General features: G+C 54.1%; 1 protein-coding gene across 1 annotated transcript in view; it reads right to left on the minus strand.

The window, feature by feature from the left end:
• MRTFA (myocardin related transcription factor A) overlaps positions 1-23,962 on the minus strand; it is a 105,216-nt gene that overhangs the window by 5,221 nt on the left and 76,033 nt on the right. The window contains exons 3-10 of the mRNA XM_059937021.1: positions 13,197-13,252; positions 10,828-10,903; positions 9,750-9,911; positions 6,061-6,233; positions 5,436-5,567; positions 3,042-3,295; positions 2,651-2,822; positions 430-1,650 (exon numbers count right to left, since the gene is read on the minus strand). Coding sequence (XP_059793004.1) covers positions 430-1,650; positions 2,651-2,822; positions 3,042-3,295; positions 5,436-5,567; positions 6,061-6,233; positions 9,750-9,911; positions 10,828-10,903; positions 13,197-13,252 — 2,246 coding nt within the window. The remainder of the gene's footprint in view (positions 1-429; positions 1,651-2,650; positions 2,823-3,041; positions 3,296-5,435; positions 5,568-6,060; positions 6,234-9,749; positions 9,912-10,827; positions 10,904-13,196; positions 13,253-23,962) is intronic.

The following is a 23,962-nucleotide window of genomic DNA, read 5'->3' on the forward strand; positions in this document are numbered from 1 at the left end:
GGAGTGGAGCCCGCATCAGGCCCAGCCTGGCGGCCCTCAGTCTCTCCCAGGAGGGGCTTCCCCGACCCTCCCCTGGGCCTGTCCCACCCCATGGAGCAGGGGCAGAAGTGGCCCGGCCTGGGTGGGGCTGCTCAGGAGCCCTCGGCTGGGCACAGAAAGGTTGAGGCCAACGGGCCAGAGCAGTGGGCAGGCCCTCGTGGCCCCACCCTCAAGGCTGGGGGCCTCAAACAGGTGCCTCAACCTTTTCAACTCTGAGCACCTTCCTGGGTGACACCGGGATGGCGATCCCTAGTTTCGGAGGGTTGAAGGGAAGATTAAAGGAAGCGAGCATAACCCACCCGGCCACGGGGGAGCCTGGTGCACAGGGCGCTGTCACGAAGAGTGCCTTCACACCCTCCTGGGGCTCCTGCCCCTCCCACACCCAGGTACCTGTTGGGGGCTCCCGCTGGCCAGGCCAGGGCCGTCTGCATTCTTATTGGTCACGGTGAGGACAAGGTGGGTCCCTGTGGAGTCAGTGAGGAGCGTGGGAGGTGTGACCCCCTTGATGAGGCTGGGGCCCTGTGGGCCCAGAAGCAGCTGCGGGGCCAGGGCTGGTTCAGGCTCGGGCAGCACGGCTTCCTGCTTCACCACCACGGCCGGGGGCACCAGGGTACAAGTGTCTACATGGTGGGCAGCGGGGCCCGCGAGGCTGGGGCCGAAGGGGTGATCAGGGCCCGGGGGCTGCCTGCTCCGCTGGCAGCTGGCAAGGCTGTTCTCCTGCTTCACTGAGGGGCCAAGAGTGACCTGGGCCGGGACTGGTTCAGGCTCGGGCAGCACAGCTTCCTGCTTCACCACCACGGCCGAGGGCACCAGGGTACAAGTGTCTACATGGTGGGCAGCGGGGCCCGCGAGGCTGGGGCCGAAGGGGTGATCAGGGCCCGGGGGCTGCCTGCTCAGCTGGCAGCTGGCAAGGCTGTTCTCCTGCTTCACTGCGGCACCAAGCGTGGCCGGGGCCGGGGCCGGGGCTGGCGTGGGCTGCTGGGCCCGCTTCTCCTGCTCCAGCTGCAGCCTGAGCCACTCCACCAGCTGCTGCTTCTGCCGGAGCATGCGGGTCAGCTCCTCGATCTGCTTGTCCTTTTCCTGAAGCATCTGGTCCTTGTCACGCCCCTCCAGCTCTGCCCGCATCCCAGGGCTGAGACAGCAGGACCCAGCGCGGGGGCCCTCCTCCTTTACAAGGATCTGCAGCGGCGAGGCCTGCAGGGTGAGCTGGGTCACTGGCGACGTCACCATCTCGCCAAAGGTGTCCCCGGGCGTGGAGTTCTCGTCGCCTGTGCTGAGCAGTGAACGCTCTGAGGGGGTGGGAGACACAGGGGGTGTGGAGCCCGTGCTGCCAAACTTCACCACTCCATTGCTGGCCACCGTGGCCACCACCACCTCAGCCGGGGCCAGGCCCGCTGCCACCAGGGTGGGCCCTGTGCTTAGCCGGGCCGCGGGGAAGGCTACCACCACCTCGCCAGCCTTGGGCAGGATGGAGGCAGCGGCGGGGGCCTTGGGTGCTCCAGCGGTGGGACTGACTTGCTCCTGGTAGGCGCGCAGGCGCTCAATCAGGTCTGTCTTGGTGCCCGAGACGGGCAGTGACCGCAACTTCAGCTCCTGCTTCAGCTCTGCCACCTGCAAGGGGGTAGAGAGCTGGGCAGTCCTCGTCTGTCTGGACCCCAGTGGCCACTTCGGGTGCATCAACCACCTGAGCCTCCCACAGCCCTGGGGGGCGAGACGTGCATCTGCCAGGCTGGTCCCCTCCTCCCTGCCGTCCTCACGCTGGGGGCGTGGTGCCTGGTGCTCAATAAATACTTAATTGAACTGACTGGATTTTACAGATGAGAAAACTGAGCTCATGAAAGTGAAATAACTTCTTCAAGATCACACAGCTGGTGATGGGCAGAGCTAGGAGTTAGAGCCGGGTCTGAAGGACTCTGAGGCCCGTGTCCAGCTCCCCCCAAAAGTGCTACATCTTGCTAGGGAGGGAGCAGACTGGTTCAGAGGACAAACTCTCCAGGGAGAATGTGATCCACTCCCCTTTCTGATCAGGGCAGAGAAAACAGGCCAGGCCTGGGGCGTCTGCCACCCTCCAAAGCCCAGGGCACGAGCGCAGCCTGTGGCCCAAGTGTGGGCTGCTCTCTCCCAGGCCAACGCAGCACTTGTAGAGCAGATTCAGCAGGGCAGTAGCCGGCCGCATGGAAAGGGCGGGTGCTGTAGTGGAGCCCTGAGTCTGAACCCTGGCTCTACTGCCGGCCGGGCCCATGACCTCAGGCAAACCTCTCTATCCCTCGACGCCTCTGCTTGCTCATCCTTAAGCCGGGGTAACACTCCCCGTTTCTCACACTGCACTGTAGAGGCTGAGGAAAACGAGAGGTGCACAAGTGCTCAGTAAGCCCTGCGGCCCTGGACAGACACTGGCTGGCGTCGTTAATGACGATGACCATGATAACAAGGCTAATGCCGTGGACGACCAGGGCCAGGCGGGCCTCTGCTGGAGCTCCGCTCTGCCTCCTGCAGCCGTGGTCCTGGGCCGGCCGCCTCCCCTGCCTGAGACCGAGCACCTGACCGCCCCCACGAGAGGCCAGGCTGGCGACGGCACAAGGCCTCCAGGGGGAAGGGCGCGACCGCCTACCTTCATGTCGTCCAGGTTGGCAGGCAGGGCCCCCGGCTTGCCAGTCAACGAGGTGCTGTTCTGACGTACCAGCCCACTGGGCCCAGGGGCGCCCGAGCCGGAGCTGCTGCTGGTAGCGGAAAGGCTGCGCGTCAGGGGGGCCCCACCGCTTCCCAGAGCCTCCCCTGCTGGCCTGAGAGGAAGAAAGGACAGGAATGAGCCCCCGCCAGGTCTCGCCCTCGGCGGGCCGGGTTGCCGGGTGGAGAGGAGCAAGGGGCAAGGGCCCCGCCCACAGGGCACTCCGGCAGGACCCGGACCAAAGGGTCCTTCATGTCAGGGCCGCCCGCATCTGCCCGTCCCGGGTGCCTGCGGGCAGGTGGGGCGGTGGGGCGGGGGGTGGGGCAGGGCCTACTTGGGCGGGGCGGGCAGGATGGTCTGGTAGTTGTAGTGCTGCTGCTGCTGCTGATTGAGGATCTGGAGCTGCAGGAAGAGCTGCTGCTGCTGCAGGATCCTGGCGTAGGAGGAGTCCATGGGGGGCGCCCCCTTGTCCTGCTTCTGGTCCGGGGGGATGTACTGGTGATACTTGAGCTTCTTCACCTTCGGCTTCAGCTCCTTGGCCTTCTTGCTGCGCTGCGACTTCTCACCGGCAGACTTGGGTTGGCTTTGCTGCGGGCACCGGAGACAGAGGGCGCCGTCAGGGGCAGCCAAGCGGCTTCTGGAAAGGCCCCGCCGCCCACCCCGCCCTGTCCACGCTCCCTGCCGGATGGCACCCCTCCCAAATCAGAGGCCTCCTCAGTGCCCAGGACTGTCCAGGGAGGGGGCGGGGGCTGATGGGGGCGGGGCTTGTGACTTGCTCTGCTCTTAAAAGAGCTTCTAGCCTGAGCGCACAGGCCAGGCAGCCTCCCTGTGACCCTGAGCACAGAGTGAACGGGACAACGAGGTGAAAAGAGCTGTTCTATGGAGCTCGCGCAGCCCACACCGGGCGCTTTACAAAAACCGCATCACACAGACCTGCAAAAACCCTGCCTCCCCAGGAAGCGGCCCGTCTGCTTGAAAGGGAGGGAAGAGGCTCGGGGAAGCCCCGCGCTCGAGGCCGCACAGGGACTGGGATCCAAACCCGGGGCTCCAGAAACTCATGTTCATTCACGATGGGGCGGCCGGCACACAGGGAGGCCGTCTCCCGGGTGAGGAGGGTGGAGGGGGTGTGGGCAAGAGCGAGCAGGGCGCTGAGCGCTGGGGAAGGAGCGAGGAGGGCCTCGCGGCTCCTGAGCAGAGAACGGCAGGTGGAAGGGTGGAGACTCGATGCGGGGCTCAGCTGGGGTCTGACCAGCGCGCTGTGGGCACTGACGGGATGTGGAAGGAGGTGACCGACTGTCCCGAGGCAGAAGGGACAACAGAGCATGTGGCAGCCAAGCAGCTACAAGGTCACGGTTTTGAGCTTCGGCAACAGCACGTGACAACGGTGGCCCCTTCGCAGAAGTCAGGAAGAGGTGGTGGTTGGCCAGGGTAGGGAGAGCTGGGGAGAAGGCGCGGGGCTGCTGGGACCGGAGAGCACCCGAGAGGAGGGAGGGGGGTCCACTGAGAGGCCGCGGCAAGGCTGAGGGCGCGAGAACGAGGCCGAGGGCAGCCCGGGAGCACCCCACTGAAAGGGAAGAGGACGGGGAGCCCAGGGAAAGCCCCCAGAGAGAGGAGCGCGACCTGAGGCAGGTCTGAGGCAGTTCGGGGCTCAGCTTGGAGGAGAGTTCGTGGCGGGGCTGGGGAGCTGGGACAGAGGCCGAGGCACTACCGGGAAAGAGGAAGTTGGATAAACACACATACACTGTTCTCGCAAACGGGGAGTGGGCAAAGGAAGGCACCAGTCGTGTGACGAGGAGCAGGTCTGAGGGAGGAATTTGGGGGGAAAACCTCAGACATCTGTGGCCAATCAGGAATAGACTGCAGAGGCAAGGGAGGTGCCGGCTGCTGAGGGAGAGGCCGGGAGCCAGCAGGGCGCTAGGGCACCACTGACCGGGAGGAGCAGGCCTGGGGCGGAGACCCCGCCAACCACCTGGGAGCGCCTGGAGGCACAGGAAGGCTTCGCTAAGGCTGTGAGCCGCAGGAGAGGAACGTGGGCCGCCAGAGGCTCCAGGCCAGGGCCAGGGCCAGGGCCTGGGCCTGTGTGGCGGGACTGGAGAATCAGTCAAGATGGGAAGCAAGCCGGCGGGAAGGAAGGGCACCTGCCCAGCAGGCGTGGAGCACAGGCTGGAGGGCGGCAGTCAGGGCCAAGGTCCCAGAGGCCGAGGGAGGAAGCTTGGCCGGGCGGGGAGGGCCGGACACCGGCTCTTGGTGCTGCTGAACTTAACCTCAGCGTCCAGCACCGTGTTCCCATACAAAGGTCCCCATGGGCGTCTCGTGGGGTTGACGGTAAATGCTGTCCCTTCAGGTATCTTAGGTCAGGCCTTGGAGGAAGAGAGTGACAACAAACACCCGGCACGGCCGGCTGGGTGACCTCAGGCCCGTCACCTCACTTCTCGGTTCTGTCATGGCCTCACGAGGCTGTGAGTGGACAGAGGGGACGTGTGGGCGTGTCTTCCTGCGGCGGGCAGGAGTGAGAGCCCGGCCCGCTGTGCTCAGTGAGCGGTGGCGGTGGCTGTGACGGCCAGCGTGCGTGAAGGGAACAGGAGATCTCCCAGAGCACTGTGGTGACCTCGGCTGGTCCCCGACCAGGAGGAGAAGAGAGCCAGCCCCACTCCCCACACTGGGACGGAGTCACGGCAGGGCTCAGAGGGGCACGGGGGGGAGAGGGCGGTCAGCTAGAGGTCTGCACCTTAATGAGCGTGGGGAGGGGCTTGGCGGTGGCGACCGTGGTTCCATTGGCGAGGATGGGCGGCGGCGGAGGCTGCTCCGCCAGGAAGACGGTTTCTGCAGACTCTGGGCCCACGGGGAGTTGAGACAAGACCTGGGAGAGAAGAGGGGAAGTGAGGACACGCCCACCCCTTCTCATGGTCCCGGAAGCTGCGCCATCTCCAGGCTTCAGCCGGTGGTGTGTCCCTGTCCTGTCCTGCCCTGCCCGGAGGTGGGTGGCTGTCACCCCCTCGGACGCCATCACTGTTAGGGGGCAAATGACGGGCAAAGACGAGAGGGATGAAAAGAACAGCCTCCAGGGTGGCAAGGGGAGAGGGAACTAGAAAAGGGGAAGACAGAGGGTGGTGAAATATCATGGAACTGAACACACTCAGGAGAAGCGGCTGTTCTGAACGAGCGGACACGGGGCAGCAGGGAGGCCTCTGCATCTACCCGCAAGGCTGCCCAGCCGGCGTCCTCCACGAGGGCCACCGCCTCGCTTCCTGGCTTCCCCGTCCCACCTGGCCAAGCGAGGGACCTCCTCCTGGGCCGCTCCAGTAGCTCTGGGGCCCTTGAGCAGGGGAAGCACCTGGAGCGGACAAGCTCACCTGAGCGGGGGACACAGAGGCGGCACTGGGCAGCGGCTCGCTGACTCGGGCTTCCAGGGGCGACGGCACCGACTGGGACTCATGGCTGGCAGGCTGCTCAGGAGATAAGGCGTCGCTGCTGTCCTCATCGAAGGAGGAGCTGTCTGCTACTTTCGGGTAGTTCACCTGGCCCACTGGAAGCCAAGGCCAGGGTGAGACGGGAAGAGGCTGTCCCAGCGAGGCGCCTGCCCCGCGGCCCCGCGGCCCCAGCAAGCAGCGGGAGGAGGAGGCCAGCAGCCGACCTGCCTCCTGTGTCCGAAAGAGCTCAAGGAAAGCTTGTCGTCACGACCCCGAAACAAAGGCCAGGAAGAGTCAGTCCCACCAGGCCATCAAAGCACTCCCCTTGGTGGGGAAAGGCCTGATTGCTAACCCCTTGCTTTTAACTCCACCCTGCGTTCAGTCTTCCAAGTCAGGGTCTGCCCTCCCGCCCCACAGCCTGCCACCTCCTCCACCTCCACTGCTTCCCTGCTGTTGAAGGCACTTTACTCCCATCCTGTGGCTGCACAAAACTCTCCTCTTCTCCCAGAGGCTCATGGACCCTGCGATCAGGGACGGAAGGAGTTTGGGTAACAGCTATGCAGGTGCAGCTTCTCCCTGGGCTGCCCGACTCCCCGAAGACCAGGAGGAACAGACAAAAGAGCCTCCTGGAGAAGGGCCGCCTGCTTGCACAGGTGAAGCAGATCAGTGGAAGGACAGCGACCTCCCTTCAGCAGCCAGTGACTGCCAGAGACCCACGTCCTGGGGACAGGCCTGCGCTCCTGGGCAGGCACCAGGCTGGGTGGGAGAGGCGGGAGAAGCGGGGACCCGGCGTGGGAATCCCAGATGTAGAGGGAAACAAAGAAGGGGACGGGGCAGGCAGGGTATTTCAAAAGACTCCTATCACAACCCCGCCGCCAGCACGGTCAGGGGAGAAGTTCTGCACCGGCACTGTCCACACGGGGAAAGAGGCAGTGGCGCAGAGGTGAGCCGGCGGCCATACCGGGGACGCTGCCGCGGCGGGAAGACCACAGATGAGGAACAGGAGCAAGCCTGGAACTCTCCCAGCAGACCCTCCCCCGCTCCAGGGCCGTGACCCGAGGCCCTCTGCCCCTGGGACCCGGCAGGACGCCCCTGAGCTTGTCCCCCACCCCCTCACCCGCCCTCCCAGGGGCCCGCAAGGAGTGCGGAGGGGACGCAGCTCACTGACAGTGGGCCCTTCTCGCCGGTCACGCTAGGTCTGGGTGCCCTCCCACAGCCTCTTGCTCCCAGAGAGGGGACCTGCCATGGCACAGCAGCCACAGGACAATGGGACTCAGGATGGAGGAGCTGCGGGTCCACCCCCGCCTCAGCCCGGCCTGAGGAAGCTGCTGGCCATGCCGCAGCGGCCCCAGGGCCGGTCAGGCCAGGTCACTGTGGGGCCCACCCGTCTCCTGCAGCCAGGGTGGCCCGGATGGGGTCCTGCCCGGCAGGAGTTCACGGGCCAGGCACCCTGGAGCCCAGCCGCTGCTCTGCTGGCGGGAAACGTGGATGCTGAGGGGAGGCTGGGCATGACTCCGACGATCAGCTGGCGGCGCGTGTGTGAGCAGATGGCCGCGGGTGGGTGCGCGGTGGAGTCAGGGAGGCGGAGGCCGTCTGCGAAGCCCCTCCCATCCCGGCGCGCACCCAGCTCTGCCTCCCCCTCCATCCCCCGCCTCCTCGGCCTCTCCTCTGATTCCTTCCTCTCAGCCCTAAACATCCTCCTTGACCACTGTCTCCCTCTCTCTCCTCTCCACTCTCCTCCTGAACAGATGGACCACGTTTGCCGTCACCACTGCCTCGCCTCCTGCTCACTCCTTGACCTGCACACTCACTGCCGGCGAGTGCTCCTTTCTCCCCAGTCACCAGTGACGACCTCGTTCCAAACAGCTACTTCCCAGGCCTCAGACAAGCCGTATTCCGCCAGGGCTCCAGGCCACACTGCCCACGCTGTCCCCTCTGCCTGCGATGTCCCTCTGCACCCTCTCTACTTGGCAAACTGACTCAGTCTCCAGGTGGGCCCCAAACGTGCCGTCAGCCCCACCGCCGTCCGCGTCCCTGAGAGACGCCCGTCTCGGATGGGCTCTCGCTGCCCCTGCCACACACCTGCCGTCCTACACTGGCCACGACAGAGCCGCCAGCTGGTCTGTAACGAACGTCACTGCCAACAGCAGCAGCCCTTCCCCGAGTCTCCCCGGGCGCCCAGGACTGTGCCGGGCCCTTCACAGCCATCATCACCTGGGAGCCTGCAAACTGTCCCGAACAGCAGGTGACTTGGCTACGATGTCACAGGGCCCTGGTCTTTCTAACTATGTGGCGCCCCACGTGCCCGGGAGCTAGACTCAGAAATCACTTGTGCACACGGCAGCCTTCTCCCGTCAGACCGAGTTCTCTGAGGGCAGCAGCGGCATATTCCGTTCGTCTCTGTAATGGCAGGACTCACACAGGCCTGGCGCGTGGCTGACTCCCCGCAAACATCTACCAGATCTGGGCCGGCTGGAGAGTCCAGAACTGACCTTGGCCCAAACGCTGCCGTGGAATCTGCTGAAGATCCGGGTAGGAAAACACTGACACAAGGTGAAGTGAATGCCAGGGCAAAGCAGGGAATTAAAGGGGAAGAGGGCGGTCGGGGCACGGGCTGCCAGCCTCCAGCTCGGAGCCACCTCCTCTGCGGGTGCAGATGAGGCCCCAGAAACCGGTCTCCTCTGAGCCAGGGCTCGGGCCCAACGTGGCCTGCTTTGGGCCTACTCCTGTGCCCTCCCCTGCCCTGCCCAGAGACCTAGCTCACTTCTACGGCGAGAGCACCTGAGCCTCCTGAAGGCACGGCTGCTTCCCGGGGGCAGGTCTCAGGCCTGCGGCAGCAAAAGAAACATGTCTGTACCCACAGTTACCAAAGTCTGAGGGAATCATGTCTGAACGCCTGAGCATGGCACACGAGGCCCTGCACGTCCTGGACTCTGTGGCCTCCCCCCTCGCATCTCGACACCCGCGTCCAGCTCCACGTGCAGGCTGCTCCTTCTGCCCGCTGCATACGCTTTAATTCCCACTCACCCTGCACCCCCATCTGGGCCTCACCTCTTCTGACGCCGATGCCCCCTGTCGGGGCTGGGGTGGGCGGCCCTCCATCTCACTCTCGCCTATTTCCTTGCCTGTATCTGCTCCTGGGCTTGAGCTCCGTAAGGACGAGGGGCTTGGTCTGCCTTGTGGGGCTGTGGCCCTAGCACCTAGCACACTGCTTGGATCAATTGACCTTTACTGAGTGAACTATCTGAGGAGAGTGCCAGGCTCCAAGAAGAGATCTCACTAATGAAAAGAAACCGCAGGTATAATTTCAAGCTCCCAGCGTCTCCATGTGCTCACACACACCAACCCCGACATCTATCTACCTTCTCCGGGAAAGAGGGACAAGCCCCTGCGCTCACAGAGATGGGAAGTGGCCAGAGGCCTCTCTGTCACTGACGTAGTTACTTTGGCACGGCGCTGATCTGTGAGGCCACTGGAGCTGTCCCAGGCTCATAGGACCCGTTTATCAGGCTCTCATACTCTGTACCTCGGCTCCCCCAAGGCTAAGCAGGCAGTCAGGGAGCAAGCGGTCCAGAGCCCATTCCCTCTGCGCCCCGCCCGCAAGTCCACACGTGGTGGCCGGGCCTCCTCACCAATGATGGCTTCCTTCAGGCTAGACTCCACGGGCAGGATATTCTTCTCCACCAGCTCCATGGGGCCAGGCCTCTGCGCAATCTTCTCGTTGAGGTCATCGGCCAGCCTGGCTCTTTTCAGCTTCAGCTGCTTGGCCTGCAGGGAAGGCTCGGCCGAGGTCTCTGCCCATGGGAGAGAATGGAGTGCAGGAGGATGTAGGAATGAGCTGGTTCTGCCCTGGGAACTGCAGAGCAGCTCCCCTTCCCTCTGGGGAAGGAGTAGAGACCATGAGAATGCAAATCACGTCCCAGGCAGAGTACGGTGGCCCGGCTTGAAGTTTCACAAGGATAGAAGAAGGGGGCCCCGCTGTGGACAGTGTGTGGTCACACGCAACAATGTCACTAGGTGCAGGCTGGCCCAGACGACTCTCTGAGGTGGAGCCAGAGCTGAAAGGGCACCAGGCAATGGGTGGTGTCTCCTCTCCCTCAAGCTCGCTGAGTTATGGGGACAATTCTCCTCCCTGCTCTGGGCCTCAGTGTCTTCCTCTGCGAAGTGTGGGGTTCAGTCTAGGAAAGTCTTCTTCCAACCCCAAAGTGGTTTCAAAACCAAACAAAAAATGAATAGACTCAAGCCAAAACCTTTCCTTCCCTAGAATGAGGAAACAAGTGTGTGTGGGCAGGTGGAGTACACCTGGGATGATCCTGCTTGTACTTCACAGGTGCTGCTGTAAATACTGAGTGAGTGAATGAATGGATGGATGGATAGATGAATGAATGAATGAAAACAGAAAGTAAACACATTTAAAAACAGAGTTGGAGGAAAGGATTTCATACCGAGGTTTTATGAGATCCAGGGCCACCACATGGCCATAGAAAAAGGAAAGCCACCCCAAGAGAATGTGACTGTGCTTCTTTGGGAATTCCCAAAAACCAGTGGTGGTGCCCACAGCACTGCCGTTTTACTGCGTTAAGGCTCTGGCTTACACTGTCAACAGAAATGGGAGTGATGAAAAAGAGGGAAGACGAAACGTGGGTGGTGCAGGGGTGAAAACAGTGAGAACGAGGGTTTAGATGAAGAAGCATTTCCAATCTAACACACCTTCCAAAATGTGCATCCTGACCAGCTCCGATCTCTCCGGCCGGGAACGAATCTTCCGCTTCAGGTAGTCCTCTGTCTATAGAAAAAACACACCAAGCAGCTCTCAGATCCAGGTCACAAGCTTATGGCATGAACAGGACCAAAAAGCAGCCGTGCCTTTAGTGGGTCACCTCTGCAGCCCCCACGACCTCAGCCTGGAGACTGCAGGGTCCTGAGGCCTGAAGGATGCGTCCACTTTCAGCGCACCTGCCAAGGGCATCATCCATCTGTCAAGACCATTTGTCGCTCTGAGGCTGGACTACTAATATATTTTTTAATCTATTACTTTTACTATCATAAAAGTAATATATGTTATGTTCATCAAAGAAAATTCAGAAAATTAGAAAGTAAAACCACAATAAAAATTTTTAATCATCCACCGTTAGTATGTGGGGATATTTGTTTCTAATCATTCTTCCATGCAAAAGATAAGTTTAATTTTGCAAAGCTGTAATCATACTGAATATAATTTTATACCTTATTTCAAAAAACTTGGCATTGCCTGATAGCATGAGCATTTTCCATTCACTCTGAATGGCTGCCAAGTAGAGTACTAATTTTGATACATGGTGTCATAGCTCTAGTTCCTTAAAGTCTCATGTCCTCATTTCTGCACTTCTGAGACAGCAAGCAAATTAAACCATTCCCTCAACAGTCCCAGAGCCAGCCCACTGCCCGGCTCTCACGTTATAATGTATATGTGACTCCGGATTTGTCTGACTCTAGAGCCTGTGCTCTTAACCTTTGCACCGGAATTTTACAAACCATAGGTCAAGACCATTAGTGGGTCAGGACCAGCACAGGATAGGGTAGGATGGGACAAGACAGGACAGGACAAGACAAAGTAGGGTAGAGTAGAATTGAATAGAAAATAAAGTATCAGAGCATACTGCATGCCTGCAGCAAGGTAAAGACTTGCTCCTTGGACTGGCCTTGGTGCTCTGACTGGTCAGCTCTGTGCCAGCCCCAAGGTGGTGCTGAGCTCTCCAGGAGATGGCTCACAGTGGCCGTGGGTTCAGGGTCTATCACCCATCTGCAGTGGGCAGAAGTACTGCCATGGCTGCCAGAGAAGACAGCAGAAGAGGTGTCGTACACTGCAGGTCTTCACAGACAGCAGAGGGAGGCATACGGTACTGATGAAGAAAACACCTGGAGTCCACACACCAAGGTTTAAATCCCAGTAAGCTTGCCACTTACTAGCTGGGCAAGTTAGTTAACCTCTCTTAGCTGCATCTATTAAGATAAAGATAATAACACCTAATTCATAAGAGCTGACGTGAACATAAACAAGAAAAGGGTATAATTTCACATATAAAAGAACTCAATAAACTAGTAGCTGTACTCATTAGTTCATATTTACTCCTTGCCTTGGAGAAGCAGGCCAGGAAATGGTGCCAAGTCTTAAGACTGAGTTGAGGGCACAGGCGATGGCATTCCTTCTCTCCCTGCTGTGCTCTCTCGTCCTCCCAGCCACTGAAACAGTGCAGCTGGTCACTCCTTTGGTTCCCAGGACCTGTGACCTCATTCTTCCCACTCACTCTAAGAGTTAATCATAATTTTCCTTAGAAATTTGTTAAAAATAAAATAAAGACAGAGATAGTAAGATAAGTCTTGGAGGTAAATACTTCAGAGTCTCTGAAAGAGCTGTGGGTCTTAGGGAGCCCCGGCCTATGATCCTCCAGCTGGGGAGGTTCTCTTCCCTTGTCTGTGAAGGGGCTGAGAGGGGGAAGCATGTTCTGGCGACTTCCCCATCTCCGCCCACACTGGGCAGCAGAATATCCCCTGAGGCCCCCGAGGGAACTGAAACTGAGGGGGACAGGGCAACAAGCCAGGTGCTGCAGTGTGAACCTGAGCTCGGAGGGACCCAGCTTCTGCTTCCACGGCCTCAAGTGGACCTTGGCTGCTCAGAGGCACACGGAGACCAGTAAGGTTTCCATGCCCATTCTGGAGAGGTGTGGGCAGTGTGGTCAGACAGAAGGGACCACCACTCAGCAAGCTTTTCCGTGGCTGGTGGTCGTGTCCTAACAGCTACAAAAGGCTAAGTGGAATTAAAGATGGGGAAATACTAGTGGTCTCCAAACCAAAAGAAGGGAGGTGACCATTACATACCCTTGAATGTACTAAAGGAGGAAACTCATTCTGATCATGGCCCATATCATCACACTGGGAGACGCTGGGGTGGGGATGAAGCAGAAAAGCCAGAGCTTTCTATTTAGAACCGTAAGGCCAGGGCTGACCCTGGAGGCAACGCTAGACTGGAAGGAAGATGACAGCAGCACAACGGGCTTTGAAAATGCTCTTAGGAATCCTTGGGAAGCAAGGTGCCTTACCCTGGCCCGCTCCAAGCTCCTTCTCTGCTCATGAAATGCAGCTGGACTTTTCAAAGCTGTTGGGAGAAGAATCATAAAAGAATTACTTTATACTGAAGCATCATGTCTACTGCTACAATTTACAGTGGAGAAGGTATCTTAAATTCAAGTTAATTTTAGCAGTACTATTAATATCAGCTGAAGTGAAGAAGAAAACGGCACCTGAGTAAGCACAGATCTTTATGGTTCAGCTACCCCATCAAAACAATTCTGGTTACTTTGTTCCTAATGGAAAGAGTCACTGCCTAAGCTTGGGCTCTATAAGGTGCACCCACGGAATATAACTTTAATATAATCCTTATGGAGCAGTCAACTCTCCAAGAATGCCCACTGGGCCTCCCTTTACTCTGGGGGAGACCGGGACACAGAGCAGAGCTGCAAGTTGGGTCCACCCACTTTCCTTCTCCAACCTCATCAGAAATCACAAAGTGACCGAACTGTTTGAATGAGGCAGTTAAACCAAAAAGACATGCATCTACTTGGGTGCCATTTCCTTCTTCGGTTCAGCTGGTATTAATAGTGCTGCTAAAATTAACTTGAATTTCATCTTGAAGGACTAAAAGAACTTCACCATGATTGTATGGTTAACCTTGGTGCACACAGCCAGCAGCTGACCAGAAGGCTCACTGTATCCCCCATCAGGGACCCGGCTCTATTCTGGGGCTACCATCACATGGCCATAGCTCGCAACTCAGCAAAGCACACCAAGGGTGGGGAGACCAAAGCAGGACCCTCTACAAATGCAGCGCCGTGAAGAGAGTCTGGGTCAAAAACTCAGCAGATAACGAGTTGGGACACCCTGAGGATGAGAGGGGAAAAGGCCTGACTCACTTCAAGTAGGGAACAACAGCAGTAAGAGAGAAATTCGTAAGACCGTGGTCAGTTTCACTTCTGCTGCCCTAGAATTTCAGAGCAGCTGTGAAACTGTGTGTGGAGATAACTTTTGCTGGGCTGCTGGCTGTGGTAGGAGTGCAGGGGTAAGGAGACGCTAAAAGTAGCCAGAGCACAGATATGACCCTAGCCTGCCTGGGCCTTTGCACTTCCTCCCCACATCCCACCCCCAGGGGCTGGGCCTCAGCAGCAACAGTCCCCGAAGAAAGCTCCAAATGTCACTGCAGTACTTCTTTTTTTCTTTAAGTTTTTTTTTTTTTTCTAATATTAAAGTAAAAAAGAAACTATCATTTTAAAAGATCAGTTGGAAGTACCCTATCTTCTAACGGCAGGGGGAGTGCTAGATTTAACAAATAATCTCTAAGGAAAACCAGCACAGGCTCCCTCCCCAACCTACCAGAGCATTCCAAAGCACGACCCAGGCCATCCCAGCTCTAATCTGAAGGTCTTGGCATCTCAGTGGGTAAGCAGACAACCCCTGCACCTGCTTCTACTGAGTAAAGCTGGTTCAACTCCAAAATCAGCCTCCAAAAGTCCTGATATGCAGGGTGTGATGGACCAGCAGGGAATGAACACACAACCTTGCTCTAGGAGCGCTGATCACACGGATGAGACGAGAAGCACTAAGAATCAAAGCAAAACTCAGTGTCCGCCCCACCCCACCCCCAGCTGCCTTTCTGCCTTAGTTTTCTCCACGGCTCATCACCGCCTGACACCCTGGATGGTCATACTGCATCTCTCTCTATTTATTGCCAGCCGCCTACCATTACAATAAGCTCCTCAGGGCACGGCAGGGTGTTTGCCTACTTCTTTCTGACAGTACCCCCGCCATGGAGAGCACATAAGTCATTCAATGAATTAATGAATATTCTATAAGGAATGGATACAAAGTGTACACTGGTGACAGGAAAACTAGAGGATTCTGTGAGCTCTAAACTTTCATTTGTACAGCCAGAATTAGGCTCTCATCTTGGTTCAAAACTTCACAGAAGTCCCAGATATAAAAAGCAAGACATGTGCATGCCTGTCCTGGGTTCTACCAGTTACTGCTGGTGTGACACGGGGAATGACTGCTTTCCAGGTCTCATTTTCTTCTTCTGTAGAGTCAAGTCCGCCCACCTCCCAGAACTCCTGTGACAACCGAAGGAGAGTGAAGGGCTCTGCAGCCAGTGGCGCCCTCACCAACACATTTAGGATGCTGCTGTCATCACGCGCAGTGATTTGGTTGAATCAGGGGTTAGATTCCCACACGGGCCAGCTAGTTCCTACACCACGGTCACAGACAAGCTGGCTAAACACCAGTCAGCATGCAACGACCTACACTGGCTATCCTAAGGGGTAAGGCACAGATCCAGCTTCTGGAAAAACAACTCACAAAGCGCAGAATTTCTTGATGGAAGGGGAGTGCAGCATCTTCATGTACAACGAGGGTGTTGCACCATGAGTGGGGGTAAGCGACAGGTGAACTGGCTGTACTGTGCGTGACTGCCTGCTTCCATCGAGTTAAGGAAATCTCTGCGTAACAGCGAGGATGCCTACCTTCTGTGGTGGGCACGGTTCTAAATACTTTAAAATGTTACCTAATTGAATACTCCTAATGACTCCATGTGGTGTGTAATATTCCACTGTACAGATGAGGACAGGCTCAGAAAGGGTAGGAAAGGCAGCAAGTGGCAGAATAGGATCATAACCTAATTCTCTCTCACCCTCAAGTCAGAGTTCCTTCCCTCCTCTGGGTCGGTTCCTTAACTTCTTCAAAAAGTGGAGAAGAATGACCCTGTTGGATGGGAGGCAAGGAGGCTTCAATGACCTGCAACGCTTAGATGTAGGGCTGAGGGCAGGCCATGTGGAAAGGCCAGCTCGACCACAGTACTGAGCACAAACAGGTGTAAGGAAGGCTCAGAAGACGGGTGCAAAGTGACTGCGGGTACACAAAGCCACGGTTTCAAACCTGGGGCTCACCATGGAGCTTAAGGTGCAGCCTTCAGCACTGACACTAGGAGACGAGCCTGGAGGTGGATGAGAAGACCAGAGCAGTTCATAGCTGCTCAGAGCTTGGGCAAAAGAACCAGAAATGAAGACCAAGAAAAGAATTCAAAACAATAATTACTGATCCCAAAAGACGGTTTCATTTTATAACAACAACATTATAATCTCATTGAATCCTCTTAAAAACCATGAGGTAGGTACCACTATTCCAATTCTATATGTGAGGAAACTAACACTGCAGTAACCTGTGAGGTCACTCACCGAGTGGTGGACCCCAACCCAGGTCCAGCTCTGTCTCTCTTTCCCCCTTTGTGACAAGTGTGTAGGCTTCTATCAGCCCTTGAAGAGCCCACTCACTTTGTGCTGCTCTCCCCCCACGTCTAATTCTGCTCTCTGACAGCAAGTTCAGCGATTTCAAGAGCCACTTCCAACATGTGAGAGGAAGAGGGAGCAATGGCCCATCTTGTGCGGGCTTCAGTCAGGACTCCTGGAAGGCGCTTCCCGGGCCCATCTGGGGAAGCCTGGAGCTGGGGCAGCCAGTGCTCTCGGTAGGTCGGGGTTTGGGGTGGAAAGGGCACTCCTATACGTGTCTGGCCAGCTCTGTTAAAAGCTGCAGCCGTGGAGGAGGGTAACCTAGTGAAGAGATTAGGGGTGATAAAGGTAAGCCCTGGGCTTTCTTGATGTAGAAGCATGTGGCAATGTATAGTCAAAATCACAAGCTTCCACGCTAAGGGAATGAGACACAAGGAAGTACAGCAACGCAGAAAATAATTTAAAAGTTTAGGCCTCTACTAGTTGTGGAAAATCCCCAAAGGCTCGAAGCTAACCCATAAACATGTGTCTGAGTAGGAGGGCGGCATTCACCTTGGACTCTCACGCCCTCTCTCGCTGCCTTAATGCTTTGCCAGAGGAGCCAGGGCACTGCTCACTCGGAAATTTTATTTTCCCAGAAACTCCTAGAAGGCAGTTTCTGAAAGAGAAGCTCCCCTAAACCAATGCAAACCCAAGAACTCTGCATGTTGTTTATGAGAATATACATTTTTGGTGTCAGAGGGCACCAAAACTTGATCCTCTACTCCCACCCTCTGGGAGCTGGTTTCCTGGAACACTTGCACGGCTTTGCGTGAACACAGGGTGGGTGTGCAAACACGTGCTGAAAGGAAAAATAACCAAGCCCCCCACGGAAATCAAATGAACACAAGTGGCTAAGAGGTGTGGTGCTCTTAGTCACAGTTTCGGTGCCAGATGTGGGCCCCGCCCCTGGCTGGCTCTAACCCCCGATTAATACTCTGTTCCCTCTCTCCAGCGTCCATCTTCTTTCTCCCCTTACACATTTGCTACCTTAATTAAGTGAGGTAATTTGTGAACTAAAAAGACAAAAGCTGTTTCAATTTCCTTTTTCAAAACGCACTGCCATCCACTTCCAGGGGGAGTTCGGTGCTGTGCTGGGTGTGATCTGTTCAGACGGAGCGCTGTGATCTGATCTAGCACCGAAGCGCAAACATAAGGAGCCTTAAAAACCAACCTGGCGGGACTTCCCTGGTGGCGCAGCGGTTAAGAATCCGCCTGCCAACGCAGGGGACACGGGTTCGAGCCCTGGTCCGGGAAGATCCCACATGCCGCGGACCAACTAAGCCCGTGCGCCACAACTACTGAGCCTGCGCTCTAGAGCCCGTGCTCCACAACCAGAGAAAGCCTGCACGTGGCAACAAAGACCCAAGGCAGCCAATAAATAAATAAATAAATAAAAAGAGAGTAACTTAAAAAAAAACAACCAACCTAGCACATGAATGTAGCGCTTTCCCATCACCAGCCCCAGATTTAGTTCAACATGTAGGCAAGTGAAAGCCTCCTAGGAGCCACAAAGCAGTTCTGGAAATGCCTCTCAGCGAGAAGGGTAGCAACAAACCCCAGCTATTCATTTTCTCAGCATTATCATTAAGGAATGTTTATTAGGTGCCTGGGTCTGAATGTCACTTTATTAGGTGCTGACACAGTAAAAATGATCGCTCCCATACTATGCTAGAATTAAGCTCACTGCCAATTCTGTATTCAGAGGAACTCAAAGGCTATAAACACAGGACAGCTAACAGAGATCAAGACTGCCATGGGCTAAGGAGCCCTTCTTCCAGGCAAGCCTGCTGGATTTCTCTGTTCACTGTGGAAGCAGCAGGCACACGCACAGTGCATCGGTGGGGGCTGCGTCTGCGTGTGGTAACAAACATACTTAACAACTCAGGTGGGAAATCAGAACTACGTCCATTCATCCATCTATCTAATAAATACTTCTTAAGCAACTACTGTGCTAGTTACTGAGGACAAGGATGTACAGGATGGAGTCCCAGCCCTCAAAGGCAGCTCAGGGTCTGGTCAGGGAAAAAGACAATAATCACAATACAAGATGGAAGCATAGTTGTAGAGGTAATTTAAAGTGCTACGTAAGACAGAAGAGGCAAAATTCTGCCTGAGGAAAGAGTGTGTGAACTGTATGGGTAGATTTTACAGAGAAAACCCAAATGAATGGAATAGAAACACCACAGGCAGACAAGGAAGGTCATCTAAGAGCGTGACAAGTTCAAGGGACTACAAGTGGTCTGATGTGGTGGGACCAGGGTGTTCACGTGGGGATCATGCGACTTGGGGGGGGGGGGCGGGGGACAGGGCCTGCATCTGAGGAGCCGGGGAAGACACTTTTCTCTGTTCTTCCCACTAAGTACAACTAAACACTCTGGACCTTACATAAGTAGGTTCTGAAAGGTGGAGGGAAGGTGGCAGACTGGCTAGGGACCTTGGAACCCAAAGAATGACACAGTGGCGAGTCCCCCGAGTTTCCTTTTTGCCTCTTATATCCCAGACTTGGAGCTGAAGAAGCTGGCAACCTGGAAATGCCAATGGAAGCGGACAAAAAAGCCCCAACAAAACCTACTCTCGCTAGCCACAGGACCAGGAAAAGGGCAGCCTAGCAAGAGAAAAAACTTAAGACAGTAATCATTCTACTCCAGCCAGACAGCACGGTGAAAGCCCCACCCCCAACAGGAAAGGCCAAGTGGGAGTCTAGACTTTCACCCTTACAAGGCTGTAATGAAGCACCCCAACACCCCTGCCAGGTGGTGTCAAAGAAGGCCAAGTAGGAAGCTGCCCCCAATCCAAGGAATAAGTGGAGACCAAGTGTGGAGCCTGGACTTACACCCCCTCTAGCAGTAAGGAGATTCCCCCCTCCCCCCGCTGAGGTGGTGTCACGGGGAGGACTGGTGAGGTGTCAGGACTTTCACCATTACAAGGTCACCTCCACCCACAAAAAAGTTTAACATCGTGTCATCCAAGCCCTGGAAGGAGAGGAAAAAGATGGGTTGGAAAAGTACTTAAAACTTCCCAAATTTGGCAAGAGACATAAGTCTTCAGAGATTGAAGAAGCTGAGCAAACCCCAAACAAGTTAAACCCAAAGCAGTTCACCCCAGGATACATCAGAATTAGACTTTTGAAAACTAAAAACACAGAAAAAAACTTGAAAGCAGCCAGAAGAAAAACAATTTGAATGGCAGCAGATTTCTCATCAGAAACCATGGAGGCCAGAGTGGTCTGTAACTACCACATTACCCAGGCGAGTGACATGATCAGAACTACACGGAGGGGTGGGGAGTTATTTCTAACTTGATGTTTTATGTTAAAAAATTAAATGAAGATGTGGCGCATATATACAATGGAATATTACTCAGCCATAAAAAGGAACGAAATTGAGTTATTTGTAGTGAGGTGGATGGACCTAGCGTCTGTCATACAGAGTGAAGTAAGTCAGAAAGAGAAAAACCAATACCATATGCTAACACATATATATGGAATCTAAAACAACAACAACAAAAAAGGTCATGATGAACCTAGGGACAGGACAGGAATAAAGACGCAGGCCTACTAGAGAATGGACTTGAGGACACGGGGAGGGGGAAGGGTAAGCTGGGACGAAGTGAGAGAGTGGCATGGACATATATATACTACCAAATGTGAAATAGCTAGCTAGTGGGAAGTGGCCACATAGCACAGGGAGATCAGCTGGGTGCTTTGTGACCACCTAGAGGGGTGGGATAGGGAGGGTGGGAGGGAGGGAGACGTAAAAGGGAAGAGATATGGGGATATATGTATACGTATACCTGATTCACTTTGTTATAAAACAGAAACTAACACACCATCGTAAAACAATTATACTCCAATAAAGATGTTAAAAAAAATTAAATGAGCAGAAACACACCTGGTAATTGGTATGTATTCCTTTCACCACTCATGTCTGCACTCACATGCTCCCCCCTCTTCCCTGCACCCCCTTTTAATTTTGAATTTTTTTTTTGAAACCTAAAAAAACATTGAAAGAGCAAGTAATAAATGACCCTATAACTCTGACCTAGATTCACCAGTTACCTTTTAGCCGTATTTGCTTTCTCTCTCTCCTGTGCGCACGTGCACACGATTTTGTTTGTTTATTTAATCACTTGGAAGTGAGCTGCAGACACAGTTGTCCCTTGGTATCTGCAGGTGATTGGCTCCTGGATGCCCCACGGACACCAAAATCCTGTATAAGGATGTTCAAGTTCCTTATACAAAATGGTGTAGCATTTGCATATAACCTACGCACATTCTCCCATATACTTTAAATCGTCTCTAGAATATTTATAATCCCTAATACAATGTGATTGCTATGTAAATAATTTCCAGTGTGTGGCAACTCCAAGTTTTGCTTTTGGGAACTTTCTGGAATTTTTTTTTCCAAATATTTTCAATCTGCGGTTGGTTGAATCCACATATTTGGAACCTGTGGATACGAAACCTGCAGATGCAGAGGGATGACTATCAATCACAACATTTCATCCCTAAATTCTTTAATATGCATTTCCTAAGAATAAAGACATTCTCTTATCTAACTATAATATCTTTATCACACCTCAGAAAATTAATATTAATCCAATAATATAATCGAATTTGCAGTCCATGTTTGAATTTCCTGAATTGCCCGTCAAATGTCTTTTATAGCGGTTTGGATTTTCCCCCTTAATCCAAGATGTAATCAAGAATCATGCACTACATTTCATAGTTGTCTCCTCGGTCACATTTTGAAACAGTACTCTTGCCTTCTGCACTTCTCCTGACACTGACTGAAGTATACAAACCAGCTTGTCTGGTGAAAAGAATGTCCTATATTCTGAATTTGGCTGTTTCCTCGTGATTAGATTTAGGTTAAACTTCTGTGGCAGGAAGACTACACAGCTGACGTGCACTTCTTAACATCAGGAGGCGCACACGGTGCCTGCCCAACCACTGACAGCGCTGAAGTGTGAAAGGCGACAGCAGACCTCTCCACCCCAAAGGTAGCATTTCCCCCTTCGTAATTAATACATAGTCTGTGGGGTAACATTTGGAGGCCTTGTGAAAATCCTGTTCCCTAAGCACTACTTACCTAATGGTTTTAACATCTATTGATGATACCTGCCTGAAATCAAGTATTACACTGGGAACTGCAAAATAGTAAGAATTGCATTTTTACAAGATCACTCTAGTAGAGATCAAGAGGCCATTTAGAAGAATAAAATGGAGTGACCGGGTAAATGGTCGTGCCATTAACACTCCCAGAGAGGGGATACAGAAGGAGCAGGCCTGGGACAGGGTGGGAGAGATGGTGTTTAGTTTGGGACATGCTGAATATGAGCTGATTGTGTGACATCCTATCAAGAGATGTGCAAGTGGTACGTGTGTGTACTTGCATGTGTGTGTCTATATGTACATATGCTTATATGTGTATGTGTGTGCATACGGCATCATCTAGGGATAATGTGATATGTTATGCTGAGACAGAAGAAAATACTTCCCAGGATGACTCTTAAGAGACTCTCAGAATTTAACCATAGGTGACGGAGAGAGCCCAGCAAAAGAAACTGAGAAAGCTCACGGGGGTGGGAGAAGGCTATAAAGATATAGAGACTTGGCTTCAAGAAAAAGGGTGTAGGTAGAAAGAGAGAGATGTTAATAGTGGACAGGTCAGACAAAGTATGGCTTGCAAAGTTTCCAGAGGATTACTCATACTTAGGACACAGCCAGAGGTCTCGGAGCTATGCCAGTGAGTTGGTGGAGATGGGGACTAATCACAAGAGGCAGAGGAGTAACAGTGAGGGTGGGGTCCAGAGGTGTGTGTCCCCTAAGGGGTTAAGACTGCTAACTGTAGATTACTCACTCCCAACAAGTATTAATTGAGAGCCCACATGTCTGTTGGTGCTGGGATATCCTTGGTTCTTCTCTAGTGAAGAATGGTGCATCAGACAAATAAACACCTAACACAGTAGGAGGTGGTACATGCTCTGAAGAAATATAAAGCAGGGTACGGGCAATAGAGGGTGATAGGGCAGGATTTTATAGGCAGTGGTCAGGGAAAGACTTTCTAATGTGATGTTTGAGCCAAGACCTGGAGGAAAGGAACGAGCCCTGCAGGCAAGGAGAACAGCAAGTGCAAAGGCCCTGGGTGGGAACCTGCCTGAGAGGCAGAGGGACCTCAAGCAGGCCAGGCTGGCAGAGCAGAGTGAGCAAAGAGAAGAGTGGGAGGAGATGCCGTAAGAGGGGGAGTCGCAGAGGGCCCTGCAGGACTTTGGACTTTACCCTGTTCTCAAGTGGAAATACAGGGAATGAAACGGGGAGAAGAAATAAAGCAGGATTGTGCCTGTCAACCATGCTGTTGACAAAAAGGCTCCTGAGGGTAACGTAAATAAAAAGATCTGCTGCAAATGGTTTCCTTGTTTTTCCCCTGCTGTTTGCACAGCATGCTGGGAATTACCTTACTTGAGCTTCTTCAATACCTGCTATTTCCTACACTTTATAAAGGAGAACTGACTTGCCTGGGATCACATCCTAATTAACTGCAGAACGAAGACCAGACTCTGGTTCTTCTGATTCTAAAATTCAGATCTTTTAATTTATGTATATTTCAGCATAAGCCAGGTAGGAGGAGGGGTGGGAGTGGGTCAGAGAAAAGATACTTCTCTGATCAAGCATCTTTTAAAAAAAAAATTGATAGTTACAAAAAAATAACAGTGATTTTAATCTGATCTTTTACATTTTGCTTTCTTCTCCTGGTTATTCCTCCGGAAAGAAATGCTGCCTTGTCATTTGCTCTAATACTGGCAATGGGATAGAAGGGAGGACTTCAGATATAACCTCAGGAAATGTCAAGGGGCACACATTTTCCCATCCCTTTTCCCATCAACCCTCTCTCAAAGGGGTCAACATAGCAGAAGAGGGAGTCACCGTATAATCAAATTCCTTCCAAAGTTAACTGAGTCTTTTGCCACATCCCGTGGCCCTAGCACAGAAGTTTGTCACACAGCTCCAGGCAGTTCATTAACTCTGCCAAACTGACCACAGACATGGTGCAAGGCCATATGAGAGGCAGGCAAGGCAAGCTTTTCCCAGCATTGGAGGCAAGGGGTCATAAGCTGTCTGTACTCAATCATTTTATATGCAGCAGCCTCAACTGTCTTAGAAATTCATCATCAACTCTTGAATCACGTGGATAGGACTATCCTGTACTTCAGAACTCCTGGCGAGAAGAGAGTAACAATATTCTACGCCATCACTAAAAATGTAAAGGGGAATGATGCCAGCAGCCCTTGGTCCAGTGTTTCTCCGAGTGTGGTTCCAGAACCACACTTGCATTAGAAAGTCTCTGGAGGGCAAGAATCTCTATGTAATGCAGATTCCAGAGCTTCAAGAATTTCAATCTTTAGTCAGCTCTTCAAGGAGGCTGGTGCCAATAAAATTTGAAAACCATTGTTTCCCTAGTCCAAAAGGCAGGGGAAAGGTGACACTGCAGATG

The sequence above is a fragment of the Balaenoptera ricei genome, chromosome 10 (genome assembly GCF_028023285.1).
Source record: "Balaenoptera ricei isolate mBalRic1 chromosome 10, mBalRic1.hap2, whole genome shotgun sequence".
Lineage (NCBI taxonomy): Eukaryota > Metazoa > Chordata > Mammalia > Artiodactyla > Balaenopteridae > Balaenoptera > Balaenoptera ricei.